We start from the raw sequence: 21,347 nt of genomic DNA on the forward strand, positions 1-21,347 counted from the left end.
GGGGGTTTCAGGCACCCCCAGGGCTGAAAGATCAAAGCAGCTGCATCTTCCAGCTGCAGGGGTGCACAGAACACCTCCATGGCTGGGAGCTCCTCAACTGAAGGAGCTCTCAGCTGTAGGAGCTTGGTTCTTCCTACTGATGCAGAGAAAGTCCATTTGGGCTCCTCTGCACTGAAAATAAGGTGTAATGGGATCTAATGTGCCATCCCACAATCACACCTCTTACCATGCATGTGTGGCACGGCAGGAGGCGTAACTGTGTGGCTCATGCATTAGATCCCATCGTGCCTTTACCTGCATGTATAGTGGGGCCCTAAGAGCTGGTCATTATCCAAATTGTGCATCAAAGTAAACCTCAAAAAATTTGCACCAAGGCAGTAAAATAAAAAGGGCGAGACCATGTTTAGATATTCTAATGGAAATGTGAGTATAAAAGCAGATCAAAGCAGCAAAAGTTAGTCCAGGAGGAGATGTTAGAACTCCCACACCTGGCATTTTGAAATGTAGTTTTCTTTACTGCTGTATTTTAGGAGTATGAATTTGAAAATAATGCAGAAACTTGCCTCTCTCTACCTTAAACAAGTTCTGAGTTTTCTGGCAGGAAAATCAATTATACCCTGATAAAATGTATTTTGAACATTAGTTAAAAAAGAGAAAGGTGCAATATGGTGGCACATTTAAATAAACAGCTTGTACAAGGCAATAAAATATTTTATTATTAATTAGGGATAACCAAACAATTGTTAACCTTTTACACTCTAATGTAACTATATGTATACAAACTGAGATAGACATTTTATAGATCATGTACATTCATTAGTAACACACATTTCCATTAAGTTAAAAAAATAGAAACCCTACTTAAACAAAACAAAAAGCATAAATCAACCTAATACCCCTAAAGCATAAATCAACCTAATACCCCTAAAGCATAAATCAACCTGATACCCCTCTCCACACTGACAAAGGAGCAAAAAGGTTAGTGTTACCAAGTTGAATATAAGGTGCTTCAAGGCAAACTCACTCATAAATCAATACAAAAGCAAGCAAGTATCATGATTTAATGACTTTCTCAAAACACACATTAAACACATTTCTTTTGCTACAATGTAAAGGCATAGCACACAAAAGCCATTAAATTCCATTTAATTATGAAATGCAGCCTTTTGTGAGTTGGTCCTTTTACACTTTGCTGGATAATTAAATTTCAATCCCCAAGAATGGAAAGAAAAAAAGCATTTGTGTACTCGAGCTATTTTGCATACAAAACAAAGATAAATTACATTCTTCAGCACAGAAGCAGGATTCCTTAAAAATCATGCACCATACTTTTTTGGTTTAGCTTATTTAGTTTACTATTTCCATCCATGCAGAAACAAATTACTAATAATATACCAGAGAGGGCTCTCACCACAAGTTTTAAATGCTGCACTGACTAGATGACTGTCAAAAGATGAAAAAAGCAAAGTTCATACAAAATGTTGTTACTGAAACCTTATTCAGCTAATCATTCTTAAACCCATCAAGGTGCTACTGATTTCACAATAGAAACTTTTATTATACATTGCTACACAAGTGATTCAGAAATGTCAAAATGTGTACAGAACTAAGAGGAATATGAATGATAAAACCAAGCTGTTAAACAATAGCTGTAAAACTGAAAACTTGGGATGGTAACAAAAATGTCTGGATTAAAGAATCAAACACAATACACCACAATAAAAATGTTACATCTCATGAAAGTTACAAATGTTCATTGGAGACTACAATTCAAGTAGGCAGGAAACTGAAATGTCCTTTCTAAACATAAGCAAAATAATTCAGATGTTAAATACCACTAATCACAATTCCTTTTTGCCAATACTACAAAAATAGACTGAAACTACAGTGTCACATAGCTGAAGCAATTTTTTTCAAATAAGGGAGGGAAAGCTACAGGAATTGCCCTCTATAAGTGTAAAATATAGGCAGAAACCTCTAGCATCTAACATATTACAATCTACTATAGCTATTTTAAAAAATAAATAAACCCTCCATACATTTTCTTTGGCAGGTGATGTTTAAAGACATCATGGGCAAAATTCAGCAAGTAAAGATGAGGTAAAGATGAAGTAAAGACAGGGTCGTCCCCTTCATACAATCTGAGGAATAGAAAGATTTGCCAACAATCTCAATCCTTCACATTATAACTTGGTTTGCAAACGAAACTCAGAACTCCTGAAGCAGAGTCAAAGTCCCATCTAAGCCTCTAAATCGTGGCAGTCACCTTGTATTAATTTGATACGGATTAGTTGAATAATACATTGGATAATCCTGCTGGTGTAGATGCGTCATACTGACAATAAATTAATAGTTCCTACATTGATATTAACTCCAGGTGAAATTAGAAAGGCACTTGTCTCTCACAGAAAGTACTTTGGGCTCAAATTAGTTTAAAAAATAATTTACTTTAATTAATAACTGAGATGGGTTGCACTTGTTAAAATGTTGCGAACTTCTGTGAATCTGTGAAATAATCTTTTTAAGTTTGATTTACGAGTGACAGGTCTGTAAAGGAGTTATTCAGATGAGGGCTATATTTAAACATATTTTGATCCATTAAGGCCATTTAATGCAGCTGTCTGTGCACCACCAAACATTTGCTACAGTGGAAACATGATTTGTGCTGGCTAATTAGTTCCCATGGCCAGAAGAAAAGGGTACTGCAGAAAGCAGCATAATCAGCTTTATTTAAACAGCTGAAGAACCAAACCAATAACTGGTGAATTAAGAGAAGAGACATTATGCTACAAGTCTTTTGAGTGTTAGCATCTGAAGATACCAGTATGAGATCTGTAACTTAGGTATAAAAGCACAGACAACATTGTAACTACCTAGTTTTACAAGGTTAAATCAGATGCATCCACAAGCAATAGTAAAAGTGGTTTCCATACTCATAGACTGTTGAGAAGATTCATGACATCCACCCTCAAGAACAGGGTTAGAAAGGATCTAAATGGCACCTGCACAAGATCCAGTCCAGGCTTTATGGATGCCAGTATAAAACCCTATAGATTTCACATTTCTCCACTCAGCGCCTGCTATAATTTTTTTCTGTTCCTTAAAGTATCATAATTACTTTAAAACAAAATGAGAACAGGAACTTTTCCCTAGGTCCATCCATTTTCTTGTAGTACCAACCAGCTGGGCATTATGTATGTAAATGTTAATTTGCAAGCTGTCTTGTAATACTGTTATGAAATGACACCAAACACAGTAGAATGAAATAGCTGGAATAAAATCAAGCACAAAGGAAAAACCAACATTTTTTTTTGCATTTAATCCTTCTGATTGGAACAGCACATTAAAAGCATGTCCATGCTGCTATACAGTTGCTAGATCTAATCTTGAATTTGGTCAATAGTTTTAGTTCCCTGCCTTCTTTTGGTACTTTTCCCAGTAATTTACTTCAAGGAAGCCCCTGCCTCTTTGAGAAGTCTGCAGCCCCTAAATTTTATATTATGTTTCTTTAAACAAAAACTTGGCCCAACATAAGACACTCTGATCATCACTCAGCAACTCAAGAAATCATCATCTACATACTGCAGTGATAAAAACTGAATGGTTAAGGGTAGGCGGACAGTTGCCATGGCAAACGAGTGAAAGCGTGGGATAGCCGTCAAGCCAACTATTTATGCAGTCTCTGTAACTTGAGCAAATATTAAAACAACACAAATTTTAATTATCTGCTGCTCATGGGACTATCAGTTTATATAAAGTGCAAAAAAAGAGAAAGCAATATCTCACAGGGACCACAGCTGTTTCAGTACTCCCACTCATCTGTTTTCATGTCTAGATAGTAAAGAGTATTCTGGGCAAGCTTTACTGCCTGCTTTCTGGCAGCCTTACAGCGTTCATCTCCTTGAGGGTCAACAGCATCAAGGGCTAACAGCTGCTTCGTGAGCAGCTCTTCCAGTCTCATGTAGTTCTTATCAGCTCGGTTTCCATCAAATGACAGCACCTCCTGCTGAATCTGAGAGAGACTTCCAAGCACACTCCAGACTGCTTTGTGGGAGTGATGTTCAGCATTAACTTGATCACTGTGCATTCGCCTTTTTTCTAACGCTTCTTTTAAATCAATGTATGTTATAAGAGTTTGCACTTCAATCACTGCTCTTCTCCTGGCTTCTCTGATACATGGATTCTTTCCTGGACTCACTTCATCCAAGCACGTGATTAATCCTTGCAGTTCTGCCTTAGATCCCAAATACAAGTCAGAAGCATTTTCCACTCTTAAAAGTACAGAATGAACTTCTTTCATTTTTTTGCGGATCTCTTCTATTTTCAGAATGGACTGATTTTGGGCCAAGTCATAAGCTGAAGTTGTGTCAGCTTCCTCTTCCAAATCCAGGTATTTCTGTAACTTATTGATCTCTTCCACCACTTCCTTCCTGTAATTTCTTATTTCTACGCGGCCACAAACATCCAAAGCATCCAGATCAGCCATCAAGCCGGTAAGCACGCATGCTAAGTGCCTGCAGGTTTCGTTGTTATTTACTCCCATGAGGAGCGCAATAAGCGTCCCTCTAGCTTTGTTCACGTCGCACAGGACAGAGTTAATTTTAGAAATGGAGGGATGCACGTCGTCGGACAGCGGCAGCGAAGGCTGCTGCTTGACGCAGCTTTCTATGATCTCCTGAACCATACACACTTTTGTCACCGTGCGGTACCTCGCTTTCCGCAAGGAGACTTTCCCTCCGGTTTTCACCTGAGTGAGTCTCAGGATGATGTCCTGAAGACCCTCTTCGAACTCGTCGCTGATGCAGTTGGCGCCTTTGTAGAAAGGGGTGATTTCCCGTTCCACGAGGGACTGCGCCTCCTTGTAGATGGCCTCGATCTCCAGCCTGTGCGGGTGGTTGGCGTTTTGCTCCAGCTCCTTCAGCAGCCTCTCTGTTTCCTGGGCCGCCCGGTTGCGGGCTTGCTGGACGTCCCCTCGGCCCTCCGTGTCCACAGAATCGATCTCAAACAGCTGCCTGGTCAGGGCCCGCTCCAGCTTCTTGTACTCCCGGTCCGCGGACAAGCCGCTGAAGGCCGCCACCTGCTGCTCCAGGTCCTTGACTTCCTTCTGGATCTCCTGGAGCCGTCTGATGGCAGGGTGTTGGTTACCCATATCCATGCTCTTCCCTCATCCGGCTCCACGTGAACTGAGAGAGACAGAGCGACACACGGGGCTTGGCACCAGTTCGACAAGCCGCCCTCCCTCTCGCCCCACACCATCGTGGGCCTGGGCTGGGGATCCGACCTCCGCCACCCCCAGCTCCTGGCCCGGGCCCTGCTGCGGGGCACAGCACGCCCTGCGCCCCCCCGGGCTCCTCAACGGTCGCGAGCGAGCCCCCCCCCGCCGCCCCCCCTTACCCGCGGGCCCCGCGCGGGCGCCTTGCGCCACCGCCCCCCGCCCGCTCGCTCGCTACCTACCTGCCGCGTTAGCCCGCCGGCCGTGACGTCACAGCGGGGCACGAAACGGCCAGGCCCGGCAGTGGCCAACCGGCGGCGAGCCCGAAGGGATGGGGGGGAGGGGAGAGGCCGCTGCGTCCAGTCCCGCCCTACCCCTCACGGGGCTCTGGGGGCGGAACCCCGCGAGCCGCTTCGGTTGGTCCGCTGCGCTCTTACGACAGTGCCGTAAAGCAGCAGCCGCCGCTGAGAGGCTAATGGCGGCCGCGTTGCGAAGCGTCCCGTGCCGTTGCTACTGCAGCAGCTGCCGCTGCTCGGGGCCGGCACGCGCCCAGGGGGCGGGGCTAGGCGACCGGACGCGCGGCGGGGTAGGTGTGGCGGGAAGGGCGCGGGGCTGTGTGGCCGTTGGCCCCGCCCTACCGTAATGGGCGGTAACGCTGTCGCAGGCCCCGCCCTACCGTAATTGACGGGATGTGCGACACGGGCCTCTCCTAGCTGGGCCGTGCTGGAGCGGGTTTGGGCTGGCTCTCCTGACGGACCGTCCAGCCCGAGCGCTTCATAAGCACCCTGGGCTACGAGCTCCCCCACAACTCACGGATTGAACGAACCGGGATTGGCTCTGGAGGTGGACGCTGTCATGCCATGCTCGTAGGTTCTCCAGTCGGAGGGCCCCGAGCAGATTATCAAGTCCGCCCCTGCCCTGGGCAGCAACGAGTGCTGGGATCGTAACACCCCAGCCAGATATCTGTCTCTTGAAGGCCGGCCGGGTAGGGGAGAGCGCCGCTGCCTCCCTGGGGAGCCCCTTCCAGCGCCTGGCAGCCCTCACCAGGAAGCGATGCCTCCTGATATCAACCCTGACCCTGCTCTCAATCAGTTGGTGGCCAGTTTGTTTCTGTTGTGCCTTTCCCGTGGGCAGCTCGGCGTGCTTGAGGGAGCCGTGAACGCCCCCGGCAGGGACAAGCTCGCTTGTTCGCGCTTGGGGAAAATGGGAGCGTTGGATTGATGCTGAGGCTGTGGCGGGCCAGGACTCGTGCAAGAGGCGAGGGTTTCTTAGGGCGGTATCTCTTACCGGACCAGCCGCCGAGCTGGGATAGAATTAGACAAGCATTTGAATGCAAGGCTGCCTTCGTCAGCTCTGAGCTTTCAAAAGCTTGTCTGACTCCGTCGCAGCTATGTGGTTGGTCCAATGAAAGATATCACGCTAAGAAATCCCTGCCTGTCGCACAGTTTGGGAAACTAAACCACAAAAAAGTAATTATTTTTCTAAACCAAGCAATGAGTCATTAACAAGGTGTGCTAGAAATCGGGTGTTTTCCCTGCTCCAGCTTTGACAGCTCCCTGGGGAGTCTTTGCTTGCTATTATTAGACATGCAGAAGCAAAGAATAAATAGAAAATAATACCACAAAAGTTTTTTAAGGTGGAAGGCGGGGCCGGGTGGCCCTCTGGACACTAACTGGTTCTGAGAAGCATGAGCTTTCGTAACCTACAGCCTGCTTCATCAGGCTGTATACATGGACTCGCAGAAATAAAGGGTGTTTAGTAGAAGGGAATTTAAATACAATGGAAGGGGACACTGCAGTCACTCATTGCTATCAAATAACGGGACAACATGTCAAGTGAAACAGTCATTTGTTGTGTATCTAATCCACGTTTGTTGTATGACTCAGAGGTCACTTGTGCATCTGTGTCATGTTGCCAAGCATAAAAGTGAATCATGAATTACTGTAGAAAATTTAAATCGGATTAAACCAAACTCGCATTCTTTTTTCAACTATTCAGTTACATGTTTTGAAGTTATACTCAGCTGTGTGAAGTGTTATGATATTTTTCTGTGAACTTATGTACAAAACCTAAATAATTCAAAATGCTTGTTATTCCTTTCTTTTCTTTTTCCCTGAGGTTTCAAGCTTCTGCCCTCCGGCACGTTCTTGTAATGATTGGATCGGCCCTCCTGACAGATATTCAAACCTCCGGCCAATAATATTTTATGTTCCTAAAAATGAATCATCACTGGAACAAAGACTTAGGGAATTTAGACAAGAAACTCAAATGTGGAATCAACAATTCTGGGCAAACCAGAATGTGTCATTCCAGCAGGTGAGCGTGTAGATGAGGTACTAAGCCACTTGGTGGTGCTGAGTTTCTTTAAGAGCTTGCCGTGTTAATAGCTGATAGATAAATGGAATTATGTTTCTTACGTGGAAGATTTTCACAGCTGCACTGCAGAGTGACCTTGAAGCATGATTGTTCTTTATTATATAACTCCTCAAAATAGTTGAGGTAATGCAAAGTATTTGTCTTCAAAAATATTATTAAATTATGTCTCTGCAGTTCTTTATCCTGTGCTTTTAAATTTGATTTTGTAGCTGATTCAGCCTGAGTAATGTCAAAGAAAACCAGTTTCTAATGCGTCTGTTTTTGTCAGTTTCTGTTTTTGCCGTTGTTATATTGTCTTCTCAATACTAAAGAGCACATTTAAAGATCAACTACATAGTTAACCAGTGTATGTCTAGCTGCTGTTTAATGCAGTATAAAAATATTCTCCCTTTTTTCTGGCTTTTTATTTAACAAATATCAGTGTATGATTGTCCTCTTTTATCCTGGAGAACCTGGCATTCAAGCTGGTTATTGAAACCCGAGCTGCAAGCCTGATAACTCCACGATGAGTGGGAGCATAGATGCAGTTATAGAGGGAGAATAAGCAAGAGCTTTTCTGTCCCAATATATCTTCCTGACCATGACTTTGGGCAGGTCATTTTCACTCCTAGTCTCTCTCAGGTTTTTTTATATGGTTGCACACTGGGGAGGAGATACTGAATTTTAGGTTGAGGGAGCAACAGCAGCTTAACTATTAACCCCCAGCTCTGATGACCTTTTCCAAGGTTCTCCAGAAAGTGATAAAGTTCTCTAAACAAGAGAAAAGTTTGCTTCCTTTAAATGTCAAAAGAAAATTTTGGGGGTTCCGTTCTTTTTTTAGTTTTAAAACTTTTTTTTGGCTGTTTAAGTAGCTTTGAATTAATTTAAAGGGGAAGCTACATGTATTATTTGGACTCAACTTTGTGTATAAAGCAACAAGACCTAATTTGATAAATTGCCTTATTTAAAACTTGCAATGTAAGGTCCTGATCCTGTGAACTTGCGCACGTATATAACTTACACAAACAAATCACATTTATTTCTGTGGGATTCTGTATATAAATAAACTCATACACACATGTAACAGTGTGCAGGATCAGGGCTCAGTGACTGTTTCCTTAAGAGGATCAAATTAACTTATTATTGGATTAAGCAACAAACACTGTTGTCATTACCAGGTTTAGTAAGGTCTAGAAATGGTCCTTTTACATGTTCTTGAAACTTGCTCAGTAAGCTGGTAGGTGGTATAGGTTGGCTAACTTCAAAGACTAAGTGTGTTAATGTGTGGAAACATGTGTTTTAGGGAAAAGAAGAATTCATTTATTCAAGACTGAAAGCTAAAGGTCTGCAAACAAGAGATGAAACAGGTCAGTGAGGCTGTTGTATGTAGTTTAGTGTGTCTTCTGTTTTACCTTTGGGTTTTGCTAATTTCAGTTCCCCAGAAAGCTCAAGAGCAGTGGTCACCAACCAATGGATCTCAATCCACCAGTAGATCTCAGAACCTCTTGCAGTAGATCTCGGAGCCTCTTGGAGTCAATCTGAGGCTGGGGTGGAGGGGTGAGTGCCTGCATGTATGCACGTGAGCACCCCAGCCCAGCGGGTCGGTCTGTGGGGGAGGGAAGGAGTGGGGGCTAGATCAAGGCCTCTGTGGTGAGGGACAGTGCCACGGAGGCAGGAGCAGGGGTAAATTGAGTGGTGCCCTGGCCGGGTGAGACTTACCTGCCGGGGAGGCACATCCCCAAATATTTTTTTTTTCTCCCTCTGCCTCGATTTGCCCCACTCCTCCTTTCTTCCCCATGGACTTACCTTCTGGGGGTGGGGGCAGTGGCGGTGCACAGTAGATCTTGGGTTCTTTTTTAAATGCCAAAAGTGATCTTCTACATAAAAAGTTTGGAGACCAGTGCTCAAAAGCAAATCCAGCCACCTCTGTGGCTGCAGGGGTACGCTGTGCCTCTAGGAGCTCTGGCAGCCTGAGATCTCTGTTCCCAGGAAGGGAATCCATAATTACTTGGTAGTCCAAGTTAAAGCAACCCTTCTCCCCCTCACACATACTCACTCCAGTGAAGTAGTGGAGCTGAGTGTTGGAGAGAGTTTGCTCCTGAACACACATTATGCTGGGGCTGCTAGCCTCACAAATTTGGGCTGTCTGTGATAAGAGAGAGGCTGGTTTACCTGTGCTGCCCATGTGGCTGGGAAGGCAGCTAGGCTGTCCAGGCATGTGACCTGGGGGTCTACAGCCCATGCAGCGTGTGCCCCCCCCCACACTGTCCAAAAATTGGACAGCCCTGGCTTATACATACAACATGCTTCCTTGAGGAAGAGGGAGTCAACTTCTGAGGAAGGAACAGCTATTTCCCAAGTTTACTTGCCTGAACCCAGTTTCTGGAAAATGGTTGCATGTCTGTTTAATGAGATGGAACTAAAAATAAGATACTAATACAGGGGATCTGTAGAGCATGGTACTAAGCATGCCTGAAAAGAATCATTTGATAGATTGTATTGTCAGAGGAGGCCATGAAAGCATCTAGTCTGACCTGTATTTTACAGATCATTACATTTCTCCTACTTATTCTTGTTTTTAATTCAGTATCTTGTTTGTTTGATTAATTAGATAAATTAGACTAATTAGATAAATTGAATTTCTGTCATGTTTTTTAAAATACCAGAATTTAAATTTATATCACAGTGTTAGTTTTCACTTTTTATTGTTTTATTTAGATTACAGAAATAACAGAAATAATAAATTTGTATATTTCCTGGAACTCATCAACTAGTAGAGATGTACTTTGTACAAGTGCTGGAGCAAACATTTTCCCATACAGTAATTTAAGAACAATGAAGAAGAGAACTGAAGCTTAAATGAATGCTTGTCTGTCCACAATTTACTTGTTTGGGAGTTTCTATTAATGTAACAGGTTACTTAAATACATTAATCATTTATACATCAGGCATTCTTTTCACCCAGATGCAAGAGAGTCTGCTCTACTGCTATCAGAATCAAGAAGTAAATTGAGAAAAAACGAAAAGAAATCTTGTAAACAATGATGTAACCTTCAAATTGTCTCGCTCTATATTACTCTCATGACACCTTAATCCCCTGCAGTATTTCAGAGCTGTGAATGCTATCATAATAATGACTAAGAATAATACTTAACGTTTCAAGTTTTTTGAGTGGCTTAAAAAAAGGTGTTATTTAAGTGCTCAGGTTTGAGTGAATGATACACAGGAATCCTGCCTCACTGTAAGTACATGAGTTTTCCCTGAAAACACTTGCTTAGATGCCTAAAATGCTGTTGCTGTGCATGCCCATGGTTAGCACATTCATGTGATTGCAGCTGCTCAGTGCCTTTCACGCACTTAGGCATGGGGACCAGTCCAGTAATTATGCTCGGAGCATACCTCACACATGCCAGTGACAATGACTTGAGCAACAAAGCACACAGCTATGACTATTTACATTAAAAAATAACAGCAAAAAGAGGAAGTAGCGGTGCCAGCACTGAGAGGGTTGAAAATGTCTTCATCCCAGTCTAGCCTACAGTGTGATTAGGGTGCTCTCCTGGTAGGTTGGAGGAATGGAAATGAATTGTCTCTGGCTGAGGATAGTTCAGATTACAGATCGACTCCTGAGGTGGAAATTATCTTTTAACTAAAAAACTCTCAAGGGGTTCCTTAAGGTCCTTTTGGGGTGCTGCATGATGTTGGCACTATTAGGTGTGCAAACGTGTTTCACAAGATAAACTCAGAGAGAAATTTCAAATAGAAATTCTTAGTGTTCAAAACATTCAGACTTATTGTGATCTTTTTGAGTGCCTTACAACAGGTGAATTGCTCTATTATATAAAAGGTTGGGACTGACTTCATTACTCCTCTGTGTCTTAGAAGAACGCATGAGCTATTAAGTCTTTCACAGAGTAAGAAATACAAAAACAGAAATTGCTATAGTTAGACTGTAGTTTAACCTTTGGCTTCAGAGTTATTATAGTTGTGCCTACAGGTCACAGGGCCAACTGTGCTAGGCACTGTGCAGAGACAAAGGGTGAGAGATGTAAAAGTGAGTCGCAAAAAACTCAGTGACTCAAGGTCACATAGGAATTTGAGTGGCAGCACAGTAACTGAACATAGGTCCCTTGAAGTCCAATCCATTGTATTAACAATTTTATATTTAAATGTACTTTCAGGTCACAAAATAACACTGAATGCAGAAGAAATGGCTGACTTTTACAAGGAGTTTTTAAGTAAAAATTTTAAAAAGCATATGTGTTATAACAGGTATGTTGAATGCTACATCTTATCAGCTACTTTGAAGGGACACTATCAACCTAAAGTATTCTTCGGTCTGAAATGTTTCTCCTGCTATTGTTACAAATAACAACTATGATGAAGATTACTGATAAAGGCTAGAAAAGATGCATACATTCTCTTTTTTTCCACCATTATTTACTTTGCATTTAACAACTGTTTATGGATAATCCCTTTGAGTACTTCCTTTATGGTTAAATGCAGCTTCCCTGAATCACTGTTAGTCTTGCTACAGACTTCAATAGGAGCTGGGACACGTGTTCAGCTAGTTAGTTTCCTCTTTTATTATGTGGGTATTTCACACAGTAACATGGAAGGGGAAAAGTCAACATAGGTAAACGTGAAATTAAACCCATTTTAATTATATTTCAGTAATGAGATTTTATTTAGCCACGTACCTTTTCAATAAATCGAATAAGGCAGTAATTTAAAAAGTCATGTCAGTTGCATTAATTTTGGTATCGCAATGTTGCCCATAATCTTGAGGAGGTGAAACTGATTGGTACTGTTTTGTTGGGGGTATGAGAAGCTGTGTGAGTTTTCCTTTTGCTAGCTGTAAACTAGCTTTCCTTTTGCTGGCTGTGACTGTGCGAAGCTTCAGGTGCTGAATTGATTCAGAGGAGATTCGGCCCAATTTGGTGGCTGAATCTCCAAATCCAAATCAAATCAGCAGACCAATAAAAAGGTCTGAACCAATTTGAAGCTCTCCGAATCCCTTCGGAAAAGGTTTGGAGAGCTTCAATGATTCGTGCAGTCCCCACCTGCTGCAGCAGGGTGCTGGAGCTGGACTTGGAGCTGGTAAGTAGGGAGCGGGAGGGGAGGGGACCATGGGGGGACCCCTGCCAGGCCCCATCCCCTACTTGCTCCCCCAGTCGCCACCCATGGCTGCCCCATCCCCCCTAGATCCCGGTTCTTTAAAAAAAAAAAAAAAAGCCCCCACTCACTGGGTGCTACCCAGCAGTGGGATAATCCCCACTGTCCCACACTGCATGGGGGGGTCCTGCTACGAGCCCCCTGACCCCCTCCCGCCTCACTTCCCCCAGCCCCCTTATGGCTGCCCACTCACCACAGCTCTGGCCCTTTAAGAAAAAAAACAAACCCCCAAAACCCCCTGGACTTAACGATTCCTGCAGTGGCCTTGGGGCTTTGGGGGCCTTGTGCAGAGCTCCCCATGCAGCATGGGGCAATGCGGGGCAGCAGGGATCACCCCATGCCAGACAAGAGCCAGCGAGTCTGGGGGGCTTTTTGTTTTTTTTCTTATAGGGCCAGAGCTGGGGCAGGCGGGACAGCCATGGGAGGGCTTGGATGGGGGTTTGGCAGGGGGGCTTGTGCAGAGGCCCCCATGCAGTGTGGGACAGTTGGGATCGTCCATCAAATCACCGAATTGAATCACTGTCCCCTGAATTGGCTGAATTCAGATCCAAAGTGAATACTATCTGCTTTGCACAGGCCTACTGTGAACTTAATTCAATATTGCACCTGATGGAGCATCTCGGCACCTTTTCTCACCCATGTTGTGGAGTCTGTTTCTTTGGGTTGTGTTGAAGAGTTATTGGAATCAAAGGGATTCATGTTACTAGAACTATTACTTTACAAGCTTCTAATGAACAATTAGGCGGTAAACATTAGGGGCTACAGACTGTACAGGCAGATAGAATGGGGAGGAAAGACAGGGGTGTGGCGCTCTGCGTCAAAGAGCAATACACGTCCTCAACAAATGGCACAGGGTCAGAGGAGGGGTAGACAGAATCAATTCAGCACCTCTGAACCAATTCGGCACCTGAAGCTTCGCACAGTCACAGCCAGCAAAAGGAAAAAACTCACACAACTTCTCACACCCCCAACAAAACAGTACCAATCAGTTTCACCTCCGCAAGGTTATGGGCAACATTGCAATACCTAAAATAATACAACTGACATGACTTTTTAAATTACTGCCTTATTCAATTTATTGAAAAGGTACGTGGCTAAATAAAATTTCATTACTGAAATATAATTTAAATGGGTTTAATTTCATGTTTACCTATGGGTAAGAATACATGGGGGTTGTGGGGAAAGGGACTTAATGGTGGGTGTCTACTACAGACTACCCAACCAGTGGGAGGAGCTGAACCGGGAATTCTCAGGTCAGCTCGTGGAGGCAGTTAAGTCAAGGGATGTGGTCGTCATGGATGAGCTAAACTACCCAGACATCTGAGAGGAGCAGTCAGTCAGGTCTGACCACTCATGTAGGTTCCTAGCCGAGATACACGACCTCCACCTAACCCAGGAAATGCACAGTCCCACTAGGGGAAATGCCTTGCTTTATCAGCAATTTGGATGAGGGTAAAAAGCACCTTGTTCAAATTCATAGTTGACACTAAGATATGGGGAGAGGTGGGCACAATAGAAGGGAGGGACAGGCTACAACTAGATCTGGACAGGTTACAAGGGTAGGTGGATGAGAATAGGATGGGGTTCAATAGTGACATGTGCAGGGTACTGCACCTAGGGAGAAAGAAGTAGTAGTATATTTATAGGCTGGGGAACTCCCTTCTCATCAGCACAGAGGCAGAAAGGGATCTTGGAGTCATTATTGATTCCAAGATGAACATGGGCCGCCAATGTGAGGATGCGGTCAGGAAGGCTAATCGCACCTTGTCATGCATCCACAGATGCAGCACGAACAGGTCCAAGGAGGTGATCCTCCCCCTCTATGCAACATTGGTCAGGCTGTAGTTGGAGTACTGCGCCCAGTTCTGGGCACTGCGCTTCGGAGGGATGTGAACAGCATTGAGAGGGTCCAGAGTTGGGCCACTCGCATGATCGGGGACAGCAGGCAGAAGAAAGGCTATGGGACCTGAACCTGTTCAGCCTCCGCAAGAGAAGGCTGAGAGGAGACATGGTGGCCATCTGTAAACTTACTATAGGGGACCTGCAGGGAACGAGGGAGTCCCTGTTCCCATGAGCACTACCAGGAGTAACTAGGAATAACAGCCACAAATTGATTGAGAGATCAGGCCAGACATCAGGAAGCATTACTTCACAGTCAGGGCAGCTAGGATCTGGAACCGACTTTCAAGGGAAGTGGTGCTCACTTCTACCCTGGGGGTCTTCAAAAGGAGGCTAGATAATCACCTAGCTAGGGTCATTTGACCCCAGCATTTTTTCAGGGGTTGGACTTGATGATCTGGTCATGACCCTTCCAACCATGAAACTAATTTTTCATATTACACATTTACAGTAAATTGAAGTTTGTAGAGAAACTTTTCCCTGTATTTACAGTAACAATTGCATGAAACTTTGCAGTTAGTCAGTCACAGAAAACACCACAGAAACATCATCAAAACACAGGCATTAAAAAAAAAAATGTTATTAATTTTTAATAACAAGATGGTAACAAACATAGCAAACATTATATTAACTGATGGTTGAGAAGGCAGACTGCTACACACTAACTAGCCGATGGGAAGGTTTAGTGGGGTGAACTGTGGCTGGTATCCATCCACCTGGTAAAGAGCATTCAGAATCTGTTCCCGGATGGGGCCCTCCTTGTTATTACCCTGCCATCAGTTCATCTGCTGAAGTTACATCATTTTAATTAACAAGTGTAATTATACAGTCTTGGAAACAATGGCATGCATTGTAGGTATTCTGGCTTCCAGGAGCCTCGCTTGTAGAATCTGGTATTTATGCATTCAACTCAATGTTCTCTCACAGCCTTGCCAGCTGGATTCAAAGTTGTGACTGTCATAGTATTGAATTTGAACTCTACAGTGCTATTTAGTGTAGTATGACTGCGCACTGGTTCATGAATATGTATTTGGGAATATTTATACTGGAAAATGTCTAATTCTGAAAACTGGAGTAGGATTGTTAGCTTTGCCTTTTTTCATGTTTATTGAAAGTTTTATATGCATAATTCTGGAAACAAGAGGAGAAGGAAGTAATTCCTTTATTAATTAAGTTGATTTCATAATATGTTTTTGTGTGTAATGTAAGGCTAATTAAGAGCCTTCTCTTAGATTGGGCCCTTATTGTAGAGCTAATAGCACTGGCTTGTGCCAGGCATGTGCGTATAAGCTTTCCCACAGAGTTCTGCCAAAAGACCACAATCCTGATCTTTAACACCCCCTGGCATTCCAGTTCTAAGTCTTTTTTTTAACATATCCTGTTAATTGTGCAACATTTTGTGACATGGACAAAGAGCCATTGGGAATAAGAAGGAAATGACAAAATTTATTTTTAATTTGTAACAAGGGCAGGGATTTGAGACAAGCTCTCCAGAAATGAAAGACTGGGATGGGTCATTGTACATAGACCTTGACTCAGTTCTAAAAGCCATGCTTCAAAAGCCCATCTAAACAAAAAGTTAGTATGTAACATGAACTTTGAAAATATAGTAGCTATAGTCCTAACCAAATATATATACTGACTTGGGAACTGCGCATTTACTACATGAATCATAGATTCATAGATTGTAGAGTCGGAAGGGACCGCAATGGATCATCATGTCTGACCCCCTGCCCCTGACACGAAAGAGGACCGAGGTCAGATGACTCCAGCCAAGTGACTGTCTAGCCTCTTCTTGAAGACCTTCAAGCTAGGTGAAAGCACCACCTCTCTTGGAAGCCCATTCCAGATCCTGGCCACCATTGCTGTGAAAAATTTCTTCCTAATATCTAACCTAAATCCATTCTCAACTAGTTTACACCCATTATTCCTAGTCACTCCCTGGGGCGCCCTAGTAAACAGCGCATCACCTATTCCTTGTTGACCTCCCCTAATAAATTTATAGGTGGCCACAAGATCTCCCCTCAGCCGTCTCTTGTGAAGGCTGAAGAGATTCAGCTCTCTCAACCTCCCCCCATAGGGTCTTTCCCGAAGGCCACTAATCATGTGAGTGGCCCTCCTCTGGACCCTTTCGAGATTCCCTGCGTCCCTCTTGAAGTGTGGCGCCCAAAACTGGACACAGTACTCCAACTGTGGCCTGACCAGTGCCACGTAGAGGGAGAGCATCACCTCCTTTGATCTATTAGTCATGCACCTGCTAATGTACGACAAGGTACGATTGGCCTTGTTGATGGCCTCGTTACACTGCTGGTTCATGTTCATCCTGGAGTCAATTATGACTCCAAGATCCCTCTCTGCCTCGGAGCTGCTGAGAAGGACACTCCCCAACCTATAGGTGTGCTGAGGGTTCCTTCTTCCCAGGTGGAGTACCTTACATTTATCTTTATTAAATGACATCCTATTTCTCTCTGCCCATTGATCCAACCTGTCCAGGTCAGCCTGAATCTGCTCCCTGCCCTCTGGCGTACTAACTTTGCCCCATAACTTGGTATCATCAGCGAACTTGGAGAGGGTGCTCTCCACATCCTCATCCAAATCACTGATGAAGGTATTAAGTAATGCCGGTCCGAGGACCGGACCCTGCAGGACCCCACTGCCCACCTCCCTCCAGGCCAAGAAGGAACCATCCACCACCACTCTCTGGGCGCGGTCCCTAAGCCAGTTGGCCACCCACCTGACCATGTAGGTGTCCACTCCACAGTCTGCTAGTTTCCCAATGAGGATAGGGTGCGAGACTGTGTCAAAGGCCTTCCTAACGTCCAGGAAGATAACATCAGCCTCAGCTCCTGTGTCCAGGCAGCGTGTGACCTGGTCATAGAAGGCTACAAGGTTTGTCAGGCAGGATCTACCTGACAAACCCGTGCTGGTTTCCCCTCAGCATTGTTTCCCCTGCTGGGCCTTCACAAATGTGTTCTTTGATTATTTTCTCTAGCATTTTCCCAGGGATAGAGGTAAGACTGACTGGCCTGAAGTTACCAGGCTCATCCCTTCTCCCTTTCTTGAAAATGGACACCACATTGGCCCTTCTCCAGTCCTCAGGGACCTGGCTGGAGCACAATAAGTGTTCAAACAGCTGTGCCAATGGCTCAGCTATGACACTGGCCAAAGCAAAGCCTCCTTTCTGCCTTGAAGGGTGGTCAAATTCACCCATGTCAACAAATGTATAGGCAAGCAGACACACAGACAACCAGTAGCACAGTGCTGTTCATGAAGGAAGTTTCCCCCAACTGCTTAATGATCAGCTTCCTTCTGAAATGTGAGGTTTATTACCCTTATCTTAGATTGCATAATATTAAATATAATTGTTCATTAGATTATTCAACCCCCTTTTAACTCCATTACATCATTAACCTCTGATTGCTTGCAGCCATACATTCCACAGGCTGATTATACAATGTGTGACTTAGTACTTAATAGCAGGAAATACAAATTTTCAGAGGCAAGTTCTAATTAGGCAGGAGAAACAAGGCTGCCAGAAAAGAGAAAGGTGCGTCATTAGTGAATTGTCATGTATCAGTGTTTAAAGATCCTTAATTGTAATTGTGTATCTGTCTCTTCTGTTTTCTTTTGGGGCTGATTGCTTTTTTCACGTTGGAATGCAGAGATTGGTATAAACGTAATTTTACTATCACGTTCCTCATGGGACAAGTGGCACTTGAAAGAGCTTTGAGGAGGCTTGGATGGAAAGAGACAAACAATGGAAACTAAAGCTCACCACCCTATGGAAAATACAACAATATAGTGAAGCCTGTCCACATGCTGTCTGTCATTCAAAATCTAAACTGCTAAGATAGTCATTATCAAGATTTATGTTTATCTTAAATATTAGGCCACATAAATGAGAATTATTCTTGCTCTTGAATTTATAGCTATTGTTCACATGTATATTCCCGTTTAATATCCCCAAATCTGGCCAACAAATAACTATATTGGCTACTTACCAGCAGCCCCAGAGACCACACTGAATTTGCATTTTAGATGCACTTGGTTAACTATTTTCTCATACTAGTTAATGTAGAGGTATGTTTGAATGAAGAGATCAGTGCAATTTGTGATTATACGTTGAATCAGCCCATCTTAGAATGATCGAAATACTGCTTTTCTTCTTTTTAAGTAAGCCTTGATTTAATACTCCCATAAATGACCAAAACAATAGTCTTCTAAATCTCATTTTTGTCTTTAACAGAGTAAAATACATCAAGTAAGCAATTTGTCCCTGTTGTCAGAACTCATTTACCAGCCATGAGGGAAAGAGAGAGGAATGTCTGCCTGGCTGTAAGTGAGGTAAACAGTGTTAGTAACTAGTAACAGCCATATCTGTTATCTACATAGTAGAAGTTTGATGTTCTCAGTAGCTTCCTTGGATGCACAGAAGTCCTTTTTAGCTTGAGAGGGAGTTTTGATCCTGCACGCACACACACACTCTCTCTCTCTCTCTCTCTCTACATTGTAATTGTACCATTCATACATGGTTTGAAAGAGATGATATTGCAGTGAATGTGTGCCCTGTCCACTTATCCAGCTGAACAGATGGATCCTTGCTATGATGCCTGAGAAATTGATTTTGCTGAATTTGTCTGTGTACTTGAACAAAAGTGTGCATTTAAAGCTCCCTACCTCTGCTAAATTGCTCTCCTTAGGCACCACCTGCTCACAGTTCCCTAAAGGCCAGTGACCCGGCTACAGTGCCTTCTTGTCTGGTTGCTCTTGGAATTCAGCAGGTTTAGATCTGTAGAAAGAAAGGGCAATGTCTCTGTAAAGCATCCTTTCCCAGTATTCATTCAGACCCTCTGAAAACTACATTCATTGTGCTTTTCAGACTCTTTGAAAATAGCTGTAGAGGCCATAGCTCACTGCTCCAGCCCTCAAGATATTTTGAAATCTGCACAATGATCTGGATGTTCAGGGCATCCATGGATTTGGAGGGTGACGTTCCAAATTATCACCATAATGCTTGATAGAGTGACAAGTTGGAAACTTGGGGGTTTCTATGTTACTTAATTAAGTCCCAGAATTTTCTGTTTATGAGCATGATTCAGGCCTATGCTGCTTTATTGTAGAAGTGAATCATTAGATATGTGTAGTACAGCCTCAAAACTGCAATAAATATGTGCAATATGGCCTCAAAACTGCTCCAGTTGGTATAGATGACTGGCTAAATTAATAATTAATTTATAAGCTGCAACTTCAAGAACCGTAGTGCAATATGTTTCAATAATGTGATCTTACATACATTCACACACAAACTTAAATACCCAAGTGAACCATCCTATACTGGGCTTTTTATTTCTGGCAGCACTGTAAGGAAGTGTCAACCATTTGCTCATTCTCCGTCTGGTATGATAGAGGTTTTTGTCTGGGTCATAATTACCAAACTCATTTCACATAGACACACCCCTAAAACAGCTTTCAGATGTTGGCACTTTCAATCACTGCCTCCCTGGAACAGAATTAAACCAGCATTCTCGGGGGAATGCTTTGGTTTTATAAGTAGCAGACCAACTGTTACTGACACATTTTCTTTTGTTGAAAAATATGTAGTCAGTTGTGACTGACTGGGGCAACTGGATTTGTGTCTGGGCTAATATTTTTTTAATGCTTTTTACATTAGTGAACTTCAAATTGTCACTGATTTGTGCTGGTAAACTTTATTGATAGATTTATTTTCATTTCAATTACTGTAGTTGCCAATGTGTTATTCTTTTCTTTCCCATTAAACTGACATACCTTTACAGCATTGATATACAATTGGAATTGACCCTGTTATATGTTTGTTAAAATATGTTTGAAATGCCCTATTTTTAAATATATATATTTTTCTGAAATAAAGCATCAAATGTGCATATGCAATGTGTAATGCTCAGTGTTTAAATGAACTCGGCTACGGCGTATCTTATACCATACAAACTTAGACTATATTATCACTAAAATTATCTTTACATTACATTTCAAATAATTCTGTTCTGAAAAACAAGGACAACTCCACTAAAATTATTTTTTAATGTTCAGAAGCACTGTGAAATCAGCATCAGGCTTCAGCATCCAATGTAATAGTGAATAGCCAGATTGTATCTGGCATTTGCTGAATAGAGGAACACTTATGGTGTAGCATATATGCCCTCCCCCTTTTAGACTGAGTTTATAGCTAGTGTTCACATTTATATTCCTTCACAGCTCCTTTCCCTCTTAGACTGGGTTTGGGACAGGTGGATCAGCACAGGGTTGGGATCTGTTAGCCATTTGCCTGATACGTTGACAGGTTCCCCCTTTTTGCTTTCTGAAGGAAAAAATGTAAAAGTCTCATCCAACAAATGTTTTGGGAGTAGCCTATCTCTGATTTTTGGAGTCTAGCATATCATAAGTATGTTTGCTGAGTGAGATCAGGATTGGGTTTGAGATACTTAACCAGATGTACTGAAGTTGTCCTGTCTTCTATTGTCTACCTTAAGAAAAAAAAAACTAGAGATTTTTCTAGGCAGCTTCAGCTGTGCAACTTTTGGATTCTTAAATCAGTTGAAATGGTTTTACTGTCCTTTCTTAGGACAAAAAACAAAGATCAGTGTTTTCAAAAGTGGATATTTATTTTGATTACTTCCATTTTTTTGGATTCACAGTGTGAAACACTTGGGTTCTCATTTTCAAACTG

General features: G+C 43.0%; 2 protein-coding genes across 4 annotated transcripts; one reads left to right on the forward strand and one right to left on the reverse strand.

The window, feature by feature from the left end:
- Positions 1–690: 690 nt before the first annotated feature.
- Positions 691–5,600, reverse strand: BAG5 (BAG cochaperone 5). Of its 2 annotated transcripts, none has more exons than XM_006258000.4 (2): positions 5,455–5,600; positions 691–5,183 (listed from the first exon to the last, which is right to left on the reverse strand). In XM_006258000.4, the coding sequence occupies exon 2, from the start codon at positions 5,153–5,155 to the stop codon at positions 3,803–3,805; it is 1,353 nt and encodes a 450-aa protein (XP_006258062.2). In that variant the 5' UTR covers positions 5,156–5,183; positions 5,455–5,600; the 3' UTR covers positions 691–3,802. The 2 variants fall into 2 exon arrangements, with proteins under 2 accessions (XP_006258062.2, XP_019337096.1); XM_019481551.2 differs by having other exon boundaries at positions 5,451–5,600.
- A 43-nt stretch (positions 5,601–5,643) lies between these two features.
- On the forward strand, positions 5,644–20,546 carry LOC102561745 (cytochrome c oxidase assembly factor 8). Of its 2 annotated transcripts, none has more exons than XM_006258012.4 (5): positions 5,644–5,798; positions 7,331–7,528; positions 8,871–8,934; positions 11,749–11,839; positions 18,304–20,546. In XM_006258012.4, the coding sequence occupies exons 1-5, from the start codon at positions 5,688–5,690 to the stop codon at positions 18,407–18,409; spliced, it is 570 nt and encodes a 189-aa protein (XP_006258074.3). In that variant the 5' UTR covers positions 5,644–5,687; the 3' UTR covers positions 18,410–20,546. The 2 variants fall into 2 exon arrangements, with proteins under 2 accessions (XP_006258074.3, XP_014451965.1); XM_014596479.3 differs by lacking the exon at positions 5,644–5,798 and adding an exon at positions 5,809–6,078.
- Positions 20,547–21,347: the final 801 nt, after the last annotated feature.

Source organism: Alligator mississippiensis, chromosome 2, assembly GCF_030867095.1.
Source record: "Alligator mississippiensis isolate rAllMis1 chromosome 2, rAllMis1, whole genome shotgun sequence".
NCBI classification, from domain to species: Eukaryota; Metazoa; Chordata; order Crocodylia; family Alligatoridae; genus Alligator; species Alligator mississippiensis.

Coding starts and splice junctions, on each gene's coding strand:
- BAG5 (XM_006258000.4), bottom strand. CDS start 5,155: ATGGATATGGGTAACCAACACCCTGCCATCAGACGGCTCCAGGAGATC.
- LOC102561745 (XM_006258012.4), top strand. CDS start 5,688: ATGGCGGCCGCGTTGCGAAGCGTCCCGTGCCGTTGCTACTGCAGCAGC. Junction 7,529..8,870: donor AGAATGTGTCATTCCAGCAG/GTGAGCGTGTAG, acceptor CATGTGTTTTAG/GGAAAAGAAGAATTCATTTA. Junction 8,935..11,748: donor GCAAACAAGAGATGAAACAG/GTCAGTGAGGCT, acceptor ATGTACTTTCAG/GTCACAAAATAACACTGAAT.